The sequence below is a fragment of the Mugil cephalus genome, chromosome 20, assembly GCF_022458985.1.
Source record: "Mugil cephalus isolate CIBA_MC_2020 chromosome 20, CIBA_Mcephalus_1.1, whole genome shotgun sequence".
Lineage (NCBI taxonomy): Eukaryota > Metazoa > Chordata > Actinopteri > Mugiliformes > Mugilidae > Mugil > Mugil cephalus.
Genome location: NC_061789.1, coordinates 12680357 through 12696753, shown reverse-complemented (window position 1 = coordinate 12696753; position 16397 = coordinate 12680357). Strand labels below are relative to the sequence as shown.

At 42.4% G+C, this 16397-nt stretch overlaps 2 protein-coding genes across 3 annotated transcripts in view; one reads left to right on the top strand and one right to left on the bottom strand.

Annotated features, from left to right (window-relative positions):
* LOC124997775 (centrosomal protein of 112 kDa-like) overlaps positions 1-6926 on the bottom strand; it is a 116387-nt gene extending 109461 nt beyond the window's left edge. The window contains 4 exon segments of the mRNA XM_047571756.1: positions 4324-4487; positions 5033-5223; positions 5350-5455; positions 6839-6926. Of these exon segments, the coding sequence (XP_047427712.1) occupies positions 4324-4487; positions 5033-5223; positions 5350-5449 (455 nt within the window). The 5' untranslated portion in view covers positions 5450-5455; positions 6839-6926.
* A 2456-nt stretch (positions 6927-9382) lies between these two features.
* Positions 9383-16397, top strand: part of prkcab (protein kinase C, alpha, b) — an 87718-nt gene continuing 80703 nt past the window's right edge. For both annotated transcript variants that reach the window (XM_047572048.1, XM_047572047.1), the window contains exons 1-2: positions 9383-9706; positions 9981-10012. In XM_047572048.1, coding sequence (XP_047428004.1) covers positions 9540-9706; positions 9981-10012 — 199 coding nt within the window. In that variant the 5' untranslated portion in view covers positions 9383-9539. The remainder of the gene's footprint in view (positions 9707-9980; positions 10013-16397) is intronic.

Sequence of the window (16397 nt, the reverse complement as noted above, 5' to 3'; positions counted from 1 at the left end):
ATGCATCGGCTTATTTCCATACACGGCGACGCAGGGCATCACTCTATGCCTTGTAACATATCTTCGCAGTCATACGCATTGATCAACGCCTCTGATCGTGCTCCCGACAAGCGTTGACGTTGCTGGTCACAACTGCTTATGCGTCTGACACGCACGCAGCCAAGCGCACAGTCTTCACGTACCGTGCTCCGGCTTCGCCACACACAAAGGCATAACTGAGCTAACAATCTCATTAAGCGCAGGCCCACAAGGCATTATCAGCCCGCTGACGCTAATTGAATGATGATGTTGGAGAACCGAGGCAGATGGAGGGAAAATAGTGAAGAAAAAAGAACCGCTGTCATCTCCCAAACACATCACATTGTATTCTAGAGGGCACTGTTTCACGCTCTCTGCTCGGAGCCCGCGGGCATTCGTATCTTCCCCCCGTATTGAGAAATTTGAACCTTATTTGTCACGGGCAGCCTCATCTTTTGGAAAATAAAGTGCAGAATATGTGAGAGGAACACTGTCTGTGCACGCAGCCACGTGTGCAGTTCGAACTGAATATCAGCAAATACATCTTGCGAGGGAGAAACTCGAGGAAACTAGACGTATTCTGCCGTGAAACCTATTTCACAGAGAGGCAGGCTCGATTTCAAGGACGGTGCAATTACCGCTAAGTTCCCTACATGCCTGGTTCTTTGTGAAGTTGCCGACAACGATGGCTTTATGAGATGTTAAGATGCTATCTTCATTTAATTGGCTAAATGAGTTTGTTATTCCGATATGGTCTCTCGTGAACGGCACCTTGATCTCAACAAGACTTAAATGAAGCCGAACTCACGCAGGGTAACTGTATCAGTAATGTATCAGTAATAGACATGTCCATGTTCAGTGCAACTTATAACTGTACTTCTATAATTATTATTGCATTGTGAAGCAGATTCACCAGGAAATCATTCACTGGATGACACATCCTGAACGCACATTAGCACGATGACAGCGTCAGTTACAGTGAGTTTTAAAGTTGTCTCACTTATTTGTTACGAATTATTCTGAGACATTCGAAATACTAAAGCTTTTGAGTACCCTGAGAGTCCTTCACCTATGTGTGTGCGCACACACACACACAAAACATGCACTTGGGTAAAGGGGCCAACCTTTGCAATTTTGGGCCTCTAAGTCAACAGGTGGATGAAGATAATTGAATCAGATGTGTCTGGAGTCTAAGGACCAGAGATCAAAGCAGTGGCAAGTCAGGCCAGAGCTACACAAACACACACACACACACACACACACTGAGGAAAATGAGAACACCATGTAGAGCCTTAGAAGCTGCGGCTCGGATGATTAAAGCGGCCCGACATCCATACCCCAGGCCTGACCTCCAGGTGCAGAGGCAGTAGGCCTCGGCCCCCAGTCTCGGGCACCCTCAGGAAAGGTCAAGTCTAATCTGGAGACACATGCATCCCTGTGCCCTGGCTCACTCTTCCACCATAACCCAGCACCACCTGGAAGTAAGATCAGCGTAAACCGTTCAGGCTTCTGAGTGAGAGGGGGAGGCTTTAACACCATCAACAACTGACCCCTGCAACGGCTACGGCAACGTTATTGTCACACTTACCAAGAGAGAAAAGTAGAGGAAGGTAAAGGGGTTAAGAGTTTTCATATGTGGATGAGATGCAGACAGGAAGATAGAAGTCGGGGGAAAGGTAAAAAGGAGACTTGAGGCTGGAGTGGATGAGCGTTAGTGGCAGTAGTATCATCACCTTCGCTGAACGCGAAGCAAAACAAAATAAGACGGAGCAGACACGTGAGCTGATCACTGAAGCTGATCTGACAGTCGCACACTGTCTTCGCTTTCCCACAACATTCCTCTGTCTGAGCTGGAGCTATAGACAAAGCAGTGGCTCTATCTTGTGGCTAAATTAGGAACACCACGGCTACAGAGGAAAGCCTGCTGGAATTCGATCGGGGACTTTCTGCCTAATTAAGTTAGATGACGATGATGTCACACATATTTCCGCACAGAAAATCATCCCAACTTTGTCTTTGCACGGCGGCAGTTGAAGTGTGACTGACTGATTCACAAGCATAAGAAGCCCTGGCCATCACCTGACTCACGGTGATCAAACGCTGCCATTTAATCTCATCTAAACGGGACGGACACTTAAAAGAGACTCCTCAGGACTTATTTTCTGACGGTGGCCTGTGATCTAATCGTCTTTTGTCGTTATATCCCGATCTGACAATACGGTACACCCCCTAGGCTTAGCCTTACTGAAAATAGCTACACTAATTTATCTGATCACGTCATGTTAAGTAAAGTCACTACGGCAACAGGTCACCAGGTCCCCAATTAGAGAGATTACGTAGACAGTCAACGGTTAACTTGGTCGCTGTTGGACAGTGGGAGATCACCAGAGCATCCTAGGGAAACCCATGAAGACACAAATGACACACAGAAGAAGCTATGGCCAGCTGATGTCTTCAAGCTGCCCACAATCTGTGACAATGCCAACTACTGCATCGCCGTCCACCAGCCTGATGGTAAACTTTGAATCAAATATAGCATCACTGAGCCTGTCTGAGTATATGAATTTATCCATTTGACAAGCCCTGAGGAATGACTGGTGATTATAGGAGCTATGTATTCACACACAAGTGGTGACCTAAGTGGCATGAGCTGTTTTAATGAGTAGCCACGATTCAAAATTCAATCCATCCGTCCATCCATACATTCATTTTCATCTTTATCCAAGGTTGGGTCACTGTAGCAAGAGATTTAGCAGGAATTCCAGACATCCCTGTCCCCAGCAACACAGCTCTTCCTTGTGGGATTCCTAGGCGATCCCAGGCCAGTTGAGACATATGACCCCTCCAGCGATTTCCAGGTCTACCTTCGGGTCTACTTTGGGTCTCCTTCTGGTTGGCTGTGAACAGGTAACCTCCAAAGGGAGGGAGCCAGGAGGCATCCCCACCAGATACTTAAACCATCCCCACCAGATACCTAAACCACCTCCACTGGCCCCTTTTTTGAGGCAAAGGAGAAACAACTCTAATCCAAGCTCTTAGCTCTCTCTTATCTCTTAGGACGAGCCCTGGCGCCCTACCTCATATCAGCCACTCGTATCCAAAACGCCATTCCTACGGTCACTGCCCAAAGTGCACATTTGTATTTTTTAGGGCACTTGGCTCATGTTGAAACAGGAAAGAGAAAACCAAACCATTTAAGAAACAGAAAAACACACTAATGAGATACCAAGCCTGCTTTCCCCTCTCCTCTGCAGGGGTTACACCTCAAGTTCAACAACCGAGGAAAGCGGAAGGCGGAGAGGAACAGAAGGATATATAGAGAATATGAGATGTTCCGCTGCCTCTCATGTTTTGAAGTATTTCTGGTTGAAAAAATCCAAATGGACAGCTCATGCCGACTGATGCAAGAACTTGGCAATGCTTTTGGCTTTTTCGGATCGCGCTGCCGAGCAAATACGATGAGCAATCAGTCACGAAAGCTGCGTGTATCCATCTTCACAGCTGAGTTCGACGTTCTCAGCGCGGCGGAAGACCTTTAAAGCAGAACGCTTGGATAAATATCTTATGCATTATGTGCAGCATCTTCTATATCAGGCAAAAAGTCTTCTCATCAGGGAAGCGAGGTCGCCAGCTGGAACACGGGCAGGGTGCTCTTTTCAGCAGTCTCTGTTTGTGCGAGAGCATAACACCATCTTATGATATGCATTACAGAAAAAAAAAATAGGGGGCCACAACCTCTTACTTTAATAAGAATTTAATAGAAAGTTTTATTGTGTTATGTATCTTTCCACTAAGAATAAGGGTTTACATTACACTGCATGTTCAAATCCGTTTCAGTTTTTCAAATTTAGACAATATAAGAGGAGCTCGTTATTTTGCAAAGAAGCAGCTTGCCATCTTAATGCAACAGTTGTCTAAAGTGCCGATCGCACATTATCACATTATCAGTACAACTGATCATTTACAAAAACCCTTTTCAGAAACAGTTAAGTAGTATTCAAGAGGCATTAGTGTACCTGTCTCTGTATCCATGTTTTATTTGTTTCATTCACTGTGATTATTTATTATTCTTTTATTACTTTTCCTCAGGAGTCTTTCAGGTGTATAGACCACCACGATGCACACTATCTTCTATTTTGTCTGCTATCATTTTGATGTGGTCATCTTAGCATTTATGTAAATCTTCTCTGCAACATTGAGAAATCTTAATATTATTAAGGTGAGGACTGATGTTGGATCGTCCTCTTCATGCTTTGACGTCAGGACGTGCGTATATATTAGCAATTGCTTACGGCCGCAAAGTACCTGTAGTGAGCTGCAGTGGGTGTGGAGCTGGGTCTGTCCTTCAGCAGCTCCAAGCTCAAACTATTGTCGGTGTAGCCGCCCAGCTCTCCTGTCGCCCACTCCAGCAGAGCTCTATTGCTGTGCTCAGCAGCCCGACTGACCAGCGGCTCGTCAAAGTAAATGGACTAGAAATTAAAATTCATAAATGAATGAAAATCATATTGGTTAGTTACTAGTTGCCTGTTTATTCAGTCTCGTGCAATGATACTTGGAGTTACAACCGCATTGAACTAAAGCTATAACTTGGGTGTGCTTAGTAAACTTGACTATGACAGCATTATAAAATATCATTACAAATAGCCCAAGATGACGGCACATGAAGCTCAGCATCTTCCCAGAAGCTGCGGTTTGCAGCACAATCAAATTGTTTTGTGTTGTACAGACATGCTTCGATAATTTTGACAACCCCATTTTAGCAACATACTGTAGGTGTGTATCCTGTATTGCCCTAAAAAATACACACTCTTATATGGTATTTATGCAAACGTCATAGTTTAGATTCTGTTATTAGCTTAATTTTGCACCTGCTCATATCTGAACTTCTCTTTAGATTTTTGCAAGCACAAAATGTGAAAGCAATAAAGCCGAAATCTAATCTATTGAATCTAACAGGATGAAACCACGTGGCAGTAACACAATACAGGTGAGCGGCTGAAGCAGCGTTTCTCACCATGTAGGTAGGGAGCGTCTTGAGGCTTCCTGGCTCCGGCTTGCTGATGAAAGGCTCCTCCAGAACCCGTCTTCTGAGCATGTGAAGCATCAAACGGGCGTACATGTTGCGATTCTTACGACCCGTGAAACCCGGCCCGTGCGTGACTGGGTCACACAGCTTCTTTATCCATGCGGCACAAAGCTGCCGCTCTGCGAGAATCAGGACAGGGGTCATTATTGTTTTTATTATTAGTTTGTGGTACAGGCATGGCACACACAAAAAAAATGCAAACCTGAGCCTGCTTGTAAATGATCTACATTACTGTTAAATCTCACCGGTCTTGTTTGGGTTTTTAAGGAGATATGGTTTTATGTCCAGTAGTAAATGATCAAACTCAGTCTCCAGCTTCTCCCACGAGTCCTCATGCTGGCTCATGGTGACCTGAGGGGATGAATAAATAAACAGAATATGCAAATAAAAATAATAATGATGAGAATAATAAGACATAAGACCGCATATATATATATATGCTAAAAAGCAACGGTTACAGTTGACATGACAACGGAGACATACCTTCACTGACCACACTCATGCTCATAACGCTATCTAACAGGCCAATCCCGTGACAGCAATTTGCATAAACATGGCAAAGATGATCTGCTGAAGTTCAAACCGAGTATCAGAATGGAAAGAAAGGTGGTTTAAGCGACTTTAAATGGGGCTTGGTGACTGGTCTAGAGAGTGGTCTGGAAAAAAGGCAAACGATCCCGTGAGCAGCAGTTCCCTAAATGAAAAGGCCTTGCTGGTGCCAGATAACTGCCATCCGGTTTGAAGGCAACAGCAAATCAAATAACCACTTGTTACAACCGAACACCAAGCGCCACTCCCGTCAGCTACGAACAGGAAAGCATGTTGATCCTGCCTTGAATCAGCATTTCTGGTGATGTAATGGTGCGGTGGACACTTTGATCCCCTTGCTACCAAATGTTTAAATGCCTCAGCCTACCTGAGCATTGTTGCCGACTATGTCCATCCCTTACTTCAAGCAGAAAAACACAAAGCTAACTCACACAGTGAAAACCATCTCAGCAATTAGTTTGATCTCGGTCCAGTAGAGCACATTTGGGATGTGGCGCAGATGCACATCAGGGATGATCAGACAACAATTCTACAGAAACGTTATCATCAATCAATCAGTCTTTATTTATGAAGCAATTTAAAAGCAACACGGCTGGCCAAAGTGTTGTACACAGACATGAGGGCAGATAAAACAAGATTAAAATTATAAAACAATCAAACAATAAAAATAAGAAGCCAAAGTGCTGTACACAGACAAGAGGACTGATAAAACAATATTAAAGTCATAAAACAATCAAACAATAAAAACAATAAGAACCAACACCTCAAACTGAGTTAAAAGCCAAAGAGTAAAAATGCGTTTTAAGGGAGGATTTAAAATGAAGAAGTCAGTCGGCCTCCCTGACCAGGTCAATATGGATTTAACGTTAACTCTCCGAGGAACGTTTCCATCATCTTGTTGAATTTATGTCACCAACAATACAGGCAGTCCTGAAGACAAACGTCGGTCCAGGTAGTAGCAAGCTGATTTACTGAAATGACCAATGTTTGTTTGCATCGTAGCTAGAGGCAGCGCTGTAAACTAGCTCGGGACTAGCTAGTTGAGAGCTTGCGATGTGCTTTGACGTTGTTGCTGACGTTAGCCGAGCTAAGGCAGCCCAGCGTATGGCTCACGGCTTTCACAAATAAACCAGTAGCATGCCAACACAAGCGTGAAAGTGTAAAATACGGTCCAAAAAGACTCACCTTAGCAGTGATTTCACCGCTCAAAACTGTTCAAAACTTTAGCTCCCCCATGCTACGTCACTTCCGTGTTCCGCTGACTGACTCGCAGCGTCTCCTCCCGTTGCCATAGAAACCCGTCGTTCAGGAAACCAACGGTGAAAGTCGATGAGAATTCACTGGCCAGTTTATTAGGTGGACGAGTGAAAACAAATACACTTTAATGACACTAATAAAGTCGAAGGTCCTTCAGTCCTTCACGAAATTCCCCTTAATGAAAGTTCAACTCTAGTATTATTATTATTATTATTGTTATTATTTTGGTTATTATTTTCACTTTCCATAATTCAGTTACACAGTATAGCATCTCAATTATTGACCAAAAAAGACCTTTCAAAAAACGTCCGAGTTATATCACTTCAAACTCTATTTCCTTTCCTTATAATCTTCAATTACCTTACATTTCAGGGTTTTCTTTTGCAAACTAAGATACAACAACATAACTTCAGTTTATAGTCCATTCCATAATTTCACACCAAAAACTGAAACACATTTGTTCTTGCTTTACATGTTTCAAAAAATTAAGAGGCCTCTTAAATGATGTCATCCCTCTCCTAATTTGAAAAAATAAATAAATGTTGAACACAATCAGGGAGGCTATACACATTATCACATTAGACAACTTTAGGACACCATCAAGGCACCAATTTATCATGTGTGTCGAAGTTACCAAATATGTTTGCCTGCCCCATAAAGGGTTAATGTTGAAACAGCATAAGAAAGGTTTTAACATTCAGATTTTCAGGTTGTTTGTGGTGTTGTTAAACTGGATTGAACTAAACACAAAAATGTTTCTGTTGTTTGATATTTTATTAATTTATTTATTAATTTATTTGTAAAATACTTATGTGGACAATGATTTTTCAGGATATATTCATTTGTTTACCATTCTTTTGTCCAAGTTTCATCCATCTTTACTTTCTAACTATTTTCTACTATTCTCCAACTGATTTAATTACCGCTGCTAATGCAACAGTCAAAACAACCGGATCACCTTGGACACTGTTTTGCCCATTATTTTTGTAAATTTGCTCATAATGATAATTCTGTTCATATTTTGCTTACAACATTTTCTATTTTATTTTGCTAGGTAATGCTTATATTTTATTTTATCTCTATTTTTACGTGTGCTTTTTATGAGCAGCTAAGCTATACTGTGACCAAGCAATTCCCCCTTGTGGATCATTAAAGTCTGTATAACTCTAAGTCCAGGTCTAAGCTTGGAGATTCTTTAGCCATTTCTTCATTGATGCCTGTGAAGGTTCCCAGTCATCCAGGTCACCGAAATCCAAAAGGCGTTGAATAAAAGCAACTGGACTTGCAGGTTTATTCACTATTCACTGATTTAACTAAAAACGTCCTTCAAGTCACATCAAGTGTAGACGTCACCAGGAGTGAGCCTCCGCTTTGGCCAAAGCCTGCAGTGGATTATATGTCCACACGATGGCGTACAACACCTGCAGATTGAGGCACGGTCGGCAACTGGTGGATGGACGTGTCACCTTCAAGTGTTCCTCGTATGCATGGTTTTTGCAGTGTTCGTGTACTACAACGACCACCAGTCAGTGAAATTACAAGCTACTTTCTTTCCAAAAAAAAGTAAGGTTTATTAATTAATTGAAAACCCAGTCAAGAATCGCTGTCTCCAAACAGCAGCCTTTTACGAGTTTGTGGTTAAACAAGTGTCAACAACTGTCAACAAAGATCTAAACAGACCAGACTAAATTGGCATTTGGTGACAGGCTTTTGTTCTCGGAGTTTAGTGCTTATTGATTGTTTGCAAAGTTCATTTCACAGATATATGATGTTTTTATTTCCATCCTTCACTCATAGTATCATGATTAAATTTAAATGTCTCATGGCCAGCCAGGGCGGAAGGGTTGAGCCAATTTAATCAAATTTTAAACTTTAATAAAACACAAACTATACACTCAATTGGCAAAACATTTGTGTATGTGTGAGAGGGGGGAGTTTATTCAACTAGCAATTCACTTTGGAGGCTGTTGCTTGTGGTGTTATTGAATTGTATTGTGTTTGCAACTACTACGACTAGCAGCTGCAAAGATTGCATTTTTCATAAAATGTCACTAAAAGTCATGAATCACTGTCTCCAACCTATAGTCAATTAAAGGTTTGCTGTGGAAGAACACGGACCTCCAAACTGATCAGACTGAAAGGGCAAGTTGTGATAGATCAGTGTGGATTCTTTGCCAAAGATGCTTTTGGAAAACTCACTCACATCATAAGATAACCGTGACTAAAAGTTTCATCTTTCACTGATCTGTTATGAGGAGGTCAACTGAATTTAAATTGCTCATTCGGATGTCTAATGACACATCATACAATAACATCAGGAGCCTGGCAGAGCAGCGTTTGTGAAAAGCTAAAACTCCTCTGTGAAATCGTGAGCGAAAAATCGAAGGTAAATATTCCCAGGGTCCATGAAGGCGTTCGTATCTGACGTCACTTTGAATGAAAAAGAAGCGCTCAGCTGTGGCCCGGGCAGAGGGGAGGCGTGCGGTCCGTCAGGAGCCAGCCAGAAAAGAGAGAAATAAACAAGCCCTACCGCTTGTCAGGGGCTGCGAAGAGACTAGGACCTCACAAAAATAAACAAATAAATACATAAATAACAATTAAATATATATATATCTTTTTTATCTTCGTTATGGCTGATCATCTTTTACATTATAACGACTCTGCAGGGGTCGGGAACCGATTCGCTCGCAAGGGGGCTTTGCGACAGAAAAACGTTCACGAAGTGAAGAACCACAAGTTTACTGCAAGATTTTTCAAGCAGCCGACCTTCTGCAGCCACTGCACCGACTTCATATGGTAAGTTTGAGCCATGCATATGTGTGCTTTTAAAAAACTATATTTCATTCATTACTGTGCGGAGTTTAATGTTTAGATTAACAGCATAGGTGTGATCAAGTTTGTAGACAATCCCAATGAATACGTTTCATAAAATTAATTGTTTGTCAATGCCTTCAGGTTATAAAATACATTGAGGTGACGCCTCAAAACTGCCAGTCATTTGATACGTTTAAAAAGCGAAATCTTGTTAAGCTTACATTTCTGTTTTGTTTTTGTTTGTTTTTTGTTGCAGGGGATTTGGGAAACAAGGATTTCAGTGCCAAGGTAAATCACCTGTATGTGCAAATGCCTCATAGTTGCGGAGTTTGAAATGGACACATCGCTGTACACTGACATCACCGGTGTCTGTCTGACACAAGGGATGGGAAGTCTCCCTCACTTCATCACCACTCAGCATTTCCAGCTCCAAGCTTTCTGTGCTCATGCTCATTTTTTTAAATGCCCGATCCACTCAAGCGAAAACTACACTGAAGAGTGTGTAATCAAGTATAAAGCGATGGCAGAAATCGAGAGCCCGAACAGAAAGCTAGATTTAAAATATTTATATTCTTTTGAAAGGCATAGCCTGCGAGTGAGGAAGATTCACCTTTGAGGGGAATATTCTTTCAGGATATTCGAAAAGTTCAACAATGTCCATGTCATTTGCACCAAAGGACTATTAGGAGTTTCATCTTAACGATCGCCTAGTATTGTCCATCCCTTTTAAGTTTCTTTACAACTTTGGGTCTGCAGGTCGGCTCAGTGCATGCCCTTTGACAGCTCTGAACATTTGACCACCCTTTAAGCCCACAGGATATTCTGATTTAACTGGTTTTGGTTAGGAGACACTCTTTTCTGATGTAGCCATTTCTGGACTGGACTACTTTGAAGTAAGAGGAATGTTGGGTTGACTGACTCTCTCGGGATCCTGGACCCTCTGCGTGCGGACCACTGGGTTTTGTGACTTTTGGTCCTTCTTATCTATGTTTACATCTCTAGAGAATCTGGACGAGGGAACAATCTCCATCCAAGACGAATAGACAGACTTGCCTTAAGTATTACTGGTAAATAAGGGGTTATCTTGCTTGGAGACATATCCTATAAAAGAATCTCCTCTCATGTAATTGGTATGGCCTTCTGTTGTGTAGGCCGAGTCATAATGATGAGGCAGCCATCTATTCTCAGAATGATATTGAAAGACGTCCTTATGTGGAAGGTTACTGAGTCACCATCTTCTGCTCTGAGGCCAGTGTTGAAGTTCTGGCCCTCAGTCATCTACCCCACAACCACCGCTAATCGTTTGGGACTGCCAAGACTCAAAGTTAGGAGATAATACGGCTTCAGAGGTGGAAAATGGGGTAGGCTCGTAGCATCCACTTTGACTAGAATGATCAGTAGCAACACGAGTGCTCAGAGAACCCAGCACTGCATCAACAGTAGGCGATGTTGGAGGTTGGATAGTGCCTAACTCAGCCTGTACCGGATCTCGAGGTGGTAGCTAGGGCTTGGAGGACATACAAGTGGTTGGTCAAGGTTTTCTAGCCCCCAGTGTCTAGACTTACCATTGACTAGTTGCTCCATCATAGGAGCATGTGTGTTGAGTAGGTTTTGTCGACCTGGAAGCAAATCCTGCTCTTCTGCAGCTGAGTGTTTGTAGAACCTAACCCTAACCCCTAATCCTAATCCTAAACCAGTTGGTTGGCTATTAGAAGACAGTCAGTTATTCTCAATGGGTTTTGAGAGTCAACTTTATATGGATAACCTTACCTATAAAACAATTAAGCAACAAGTATGGTGGTATGAATCAGTGACTAAGGGCGAAGTTGTTACATTTATATATTTATTACTGGCAAACCAACATTGCAGCGCAAACAGCAAAGAAATCCAGGAAACTCTGTAAACGAGGCCATTAAGAACTACCAAATTAAAGTCTCTCAATTAAAGGTGATTACCACAAATGAAGTATGCTGCACATGACATCAAGAAAAACACAAAAAGAGTTCAAGAGCCGATGGGTATTGACTGAGAATCAGCCCTCTGAACGCCCCTGAAGCTATGGCTTGAAACAAGAAGATCAGAGCCAGACTTTCCTTAGTGTCTCCTTGATATCAGCTCTTTAGTTCTTGCTTAACACAGACAGCTGTTGGTGGGTGTTCCCAGAGCAATCAATGGTCAAGTTGTTAGCAGGTGTGGCAGGAGGGCAACACCACCCGCAGGTTTGGCGTGAGCGTCGTCCTCGTGAGCAATCCCAGCGAGTTAATGCCGAACTGCTTTCTGATATTTGCTCATTTGAAAAAACTCTCAACGCCTTTCTTTAAATTGATCTTGCACTTAGCACACGCTGAGTCAGGTTGCAACACATTTCTGGAAATCAACACCCCGTGGCTTCTGTCTTTGCGAGTGTAAGATTTCTGTCTGGATGTCGGAGACAAAGCAGGAATGAGAGTTAATGGGAATGGTTTAAGGTCAGAACATAAGTAAGGTGATCGTACACAAAACGGGGACGGTTAAGTCTGTAATGTGTATGGTGCCCAATTCAGTCTGGTGTCTGGTGTCTACAGTTCAGTCTCTTTTTTTCAAACAACGCCACTAATGTAACATGGCAGCACCAATTTCTGCAATATTGTGGCTTCACTTTTGTACAGTGGGAGGAAGTGACCATGATGTGCATTTAGGTGGTGGCAATCTCTACAAGGTGAAGTTTGTGGTGAGCACAGAAAAGTGCTTTTCTTGTACAATCCTGGGAAACTTTTTTTCACGTGATCCTGTGGATTCTCATGTGATGACGTAATACTTCAGTGTTAAGAAAACACATGCAGGTAGACACAACGCAGCCATAGCATACCACAGAAGTGTGGGGACCAAAAAAATAAAAAAATAAAAAAATGAAGAACTTGCCTGGGACGCAATTGGTGTTCAAAATTTCATGACTTCTGGAGTTGCTGATTTCTGCTATTCGTCAGTGGTGTTGGAAATCATTTTTTGTTAAAACCTATGAAGCCGTTTGCTTTTCAGTAGCTTGTCAATTCAAATAATGCTCTCCAGAAAGATTTCCCTTGTTATTTGTGCTACCCGCAGTGCATTTTTGTGTTTGCTGTTACCGACTTGAATAATGCATATTCATGCTGCATATTTTGTTATTTGCATCTTTGCATCTTTGTTATTAGCATCTTGGGTTAATTGTATCTGAATTGCCTAACTATATTCAACTGTGCTGTGAGTATTTGAATCTCATTTGATCGACAAGGTTTGTTAGTGTGTTACCTATTTGCATATGTCTTTATAAGCTGAGCGCTCTTAGCCACCCTAGTTTTTAATGTTTCGACGATGGCATTGAGTGGTTATGTTAAATCCAGTCATTTTCTTTGTCATTTTCCAAGTGCTGGGTGTTGGTATGGGGACTGAGCAGTGTGCTTGTGTGCAAATTCGCCTTGAAAGTGATCTGACAGATGCATGTTCTTGGATGTAGAACGTCGTTGTTCTTGTGCATTGTGCTTGTACTGAGCTGCTTTGCATTTTTGACAACTATATGTCGACATAATTCCAAGACATTCCTTCACGGGATAGATGCACGATGGGTTTTGTATTTCTTGATTAACTCTATATAGACGTGGGACATGATAAATCTGAGAGATTTAAGTTCAGATATTTATTGCTGAAGCTCTAATTCATGGCATATGGTATGTTCCCTTCTGTGAATGCAAATTCATTCACATATCTCTACGACTGAACCTGCATGATGCTACTTTTCTGAGGCAGTTATACGTTTGCAGACAGTGATTCTCTTATCTACCATGTGCTGCCAAAGGTGACATGCGTGAGGCGCTCCTCGCTGGCAGAACAATCTGGCTTCTCTATCGCATGACAACACCAGAGTGCCGTCATAGTAGGGCCACAGCAGAGGAAATGTCTTTGTTGCAGAAGGGATCCGTGTGGGCGGAGGACAAAACCCCTGCAGTTCCCGGTGTGGTGCCTAGTCTTACCTGTTTTACTGTAAAATGTAACAAAGGTGACATGCGGCTCTCCTCGGGTAGCGATGGTGAACTCATTTTATAGAACCAGAGGGGAATGAATCAGGTTGTAAATAAGAAAATACAGTTTGTGTTTTAGTTCACCGCCTTATATTTACTTCACTGTAAGCTAATTTATTTCCAGCCACCTCAGGAATTCTATGAGATGTATTGAAACCTTGTTTCATTTAACCCTTAGGTATCTTATCTCACGTCTTTACTCCCATTTGTAAATGGGGATTAATTCTTTTCAGGATGAGATTAGAGGTTAGATATTAGACATGCTTATGTCAAAATGTGTGATATTTTAAACTATTTCAATTCACTTATCTTTCCACGTAAATAAGGGTGCTGTCTGAGTGCAACAGTGTTAAACAGTGACGCCTGTTCGCTGAGCAGATCACCTAATTTAAACCAGCCATGAGTGAGCGAGTGTGTCTTGGGCGTTGCCGCCGTGGTGGATGCCCTGCTCTCCCCCCTTTCCTCCCCCTTCCCTGCTCCCGAGGCTTTTGAAGTCGAGCGTCTGTGCCATCTGTGGAGTTGAGTACCTCCTCGATGAGAGGAGAGAGCCACGTCTGGACACGGGGAAGGTGAGAGATAGAGAGAGCGGCGGTGGAGGGAAGCTAAGAAGGAGGCTAAATAAACTCAGGAGGATTGGCAAATGCATGGGCGGAAGTGCGAAGGTGAAGAGATGAGGCCTTTTACACATGTCGGCTTCTTTCTGCAGAGTTTTGGCAAAGACAAAGCATATAGCTTCACTACCCATTGCAGAAAGTGAGTGAAAACAGTGGTTAATATCATAATCGACAACACATCTGTGTAGGGATGTCTGGTGTGCAGAAATTTACATTAGATTGACTTAAGTCTGCTATAACTAATACTGTGGCCACTTGGGGTCAAATGCTTTGAGTAAAAAATGTACCCTAAAGATGGCTGCATCGTTCTCCTGTAGTGCAATAATATGGCACCCCCTCAAGCTCTCTAGCAATCTGCGGTTTGGTAGCTTGGGAATGAAGGTTTTCGGCATACGGATAAACCTCGGCTGCAACCTTAACCCACAATGTAGGAACAGCTGAAAACACACAAAAAAAGCCAAGGACCCAAGGCCATAGGACCCAAAGGTCCCCACTAACAACATCCTGTTGTCAGACACCACAGGACACCCTCAGGGCGTCCATGTCCATTCTCTGATGAGCCAGAACTGTTTTGAGGACACGAGGGAGACATACACAGTATTAGGAAAGTGGTCAAAATGTTATGCCTGTAACTGATTTAAGCCACAGTCCATGTATAAAACAAATCTTTGCCGGGGCATGCTCAACTCCCAACGGAGCGACTCCTGACTATCATTCCCCCACAAACATTTTGTGACGTTTGGGCAGGCTACACAATTCTTAGAGATCCAGTGCTTTTTCATATTGCCCTATATAATCTGCATGTCATTTGTGGTTCTTTGCTTCTATGGTGATGTCTCCACAACTGCAGCCGACCCAGTTTCAGTGGAGTTTGAAACATATTTACAGCCTACTCTCATCTCCAATCCTGCAAACATTTACTTCTCATCAAGTGATAATGATGAAATCCTCATCACATGCGCTGACGAGGGTGTTCTGTGTAGGTTGCCCCCACCACTCTGGCGAACATTTGTTGTCCCTGTGGGCGGCATCATGCATGTGTCAGTTAGCATGACGAAGGCTGATATGCTTCCAACGAGATCATTGCAGAGCCCTAATGGCGGCGTAGGTGTGGAGCCGATCGCTTCCCATGCTCAGATCATAGCAGTAGACCTCATTAACCACCAAGAAGCAGCAGTGTGGGGGTGCTGGAACATGAGTGAGAGAGCTGTGCAATTCCTGATGGGGAGCCCCAAACAATAAACATCCTATACAGAGAGCTGTTCCCTATCAAGTGCCACTGTTGAGATGGCCTGGATATGTTAATTCATTAAATTGTGCTCTGGTTGTTCTACAAAACTGATCTCAGCCTTGTTGCTTTACGCAGTTTCTATTTTCTTGTTTTACATTTTCGATCTCCTTTTCTGTAGTAGTTGAGTATTTTAAGTTACATAAAAAAATCCGGGTTAATTATGCAGTATTTATTTATTAGGGCTGTCAACCGATTAAAATATTTAATCGCGATTAATGGCATGGTTTCCGAAGTTAATTAATCTTTATATCTCTGATATATCTCATGTTATTTTTTAGGTTTTTAAACCTTAACAACAGCAACAAATATGTTTTATTATTGCTGCAACAATCCAACACAGTGAAAAAAGCTGTCCAGAATATTCCCCATAATATGTCCGTTTCTGCTGTGAGAGGTTTATTTATGCTGGGAATTCCTGGCAGTACTTCTGCATCACTTTGTCATTCCCATACTATGGGTCAGGCAGAGGATCAAATCACTGAAGAAAGCTATGAACTCTCTCACCAGTGGATGTAAAGAGAGACTTGATATCAAATGTGCTGAAGTATTTTTAAGTTACAGCCAGCTTCATATTGGTCATCGGGGAGACATAGAGGCGCAATATCTAAATCACATGACGTCTCCAGGTAAAACTAGTCCCTTGCGATTAGGGCTAAATAATGTAAGTAGTGTGAAAGATGTGATAATCTTTGCTTCAAATGTCTGAAATATCTTTGTAAATATTTTCCAGCTGA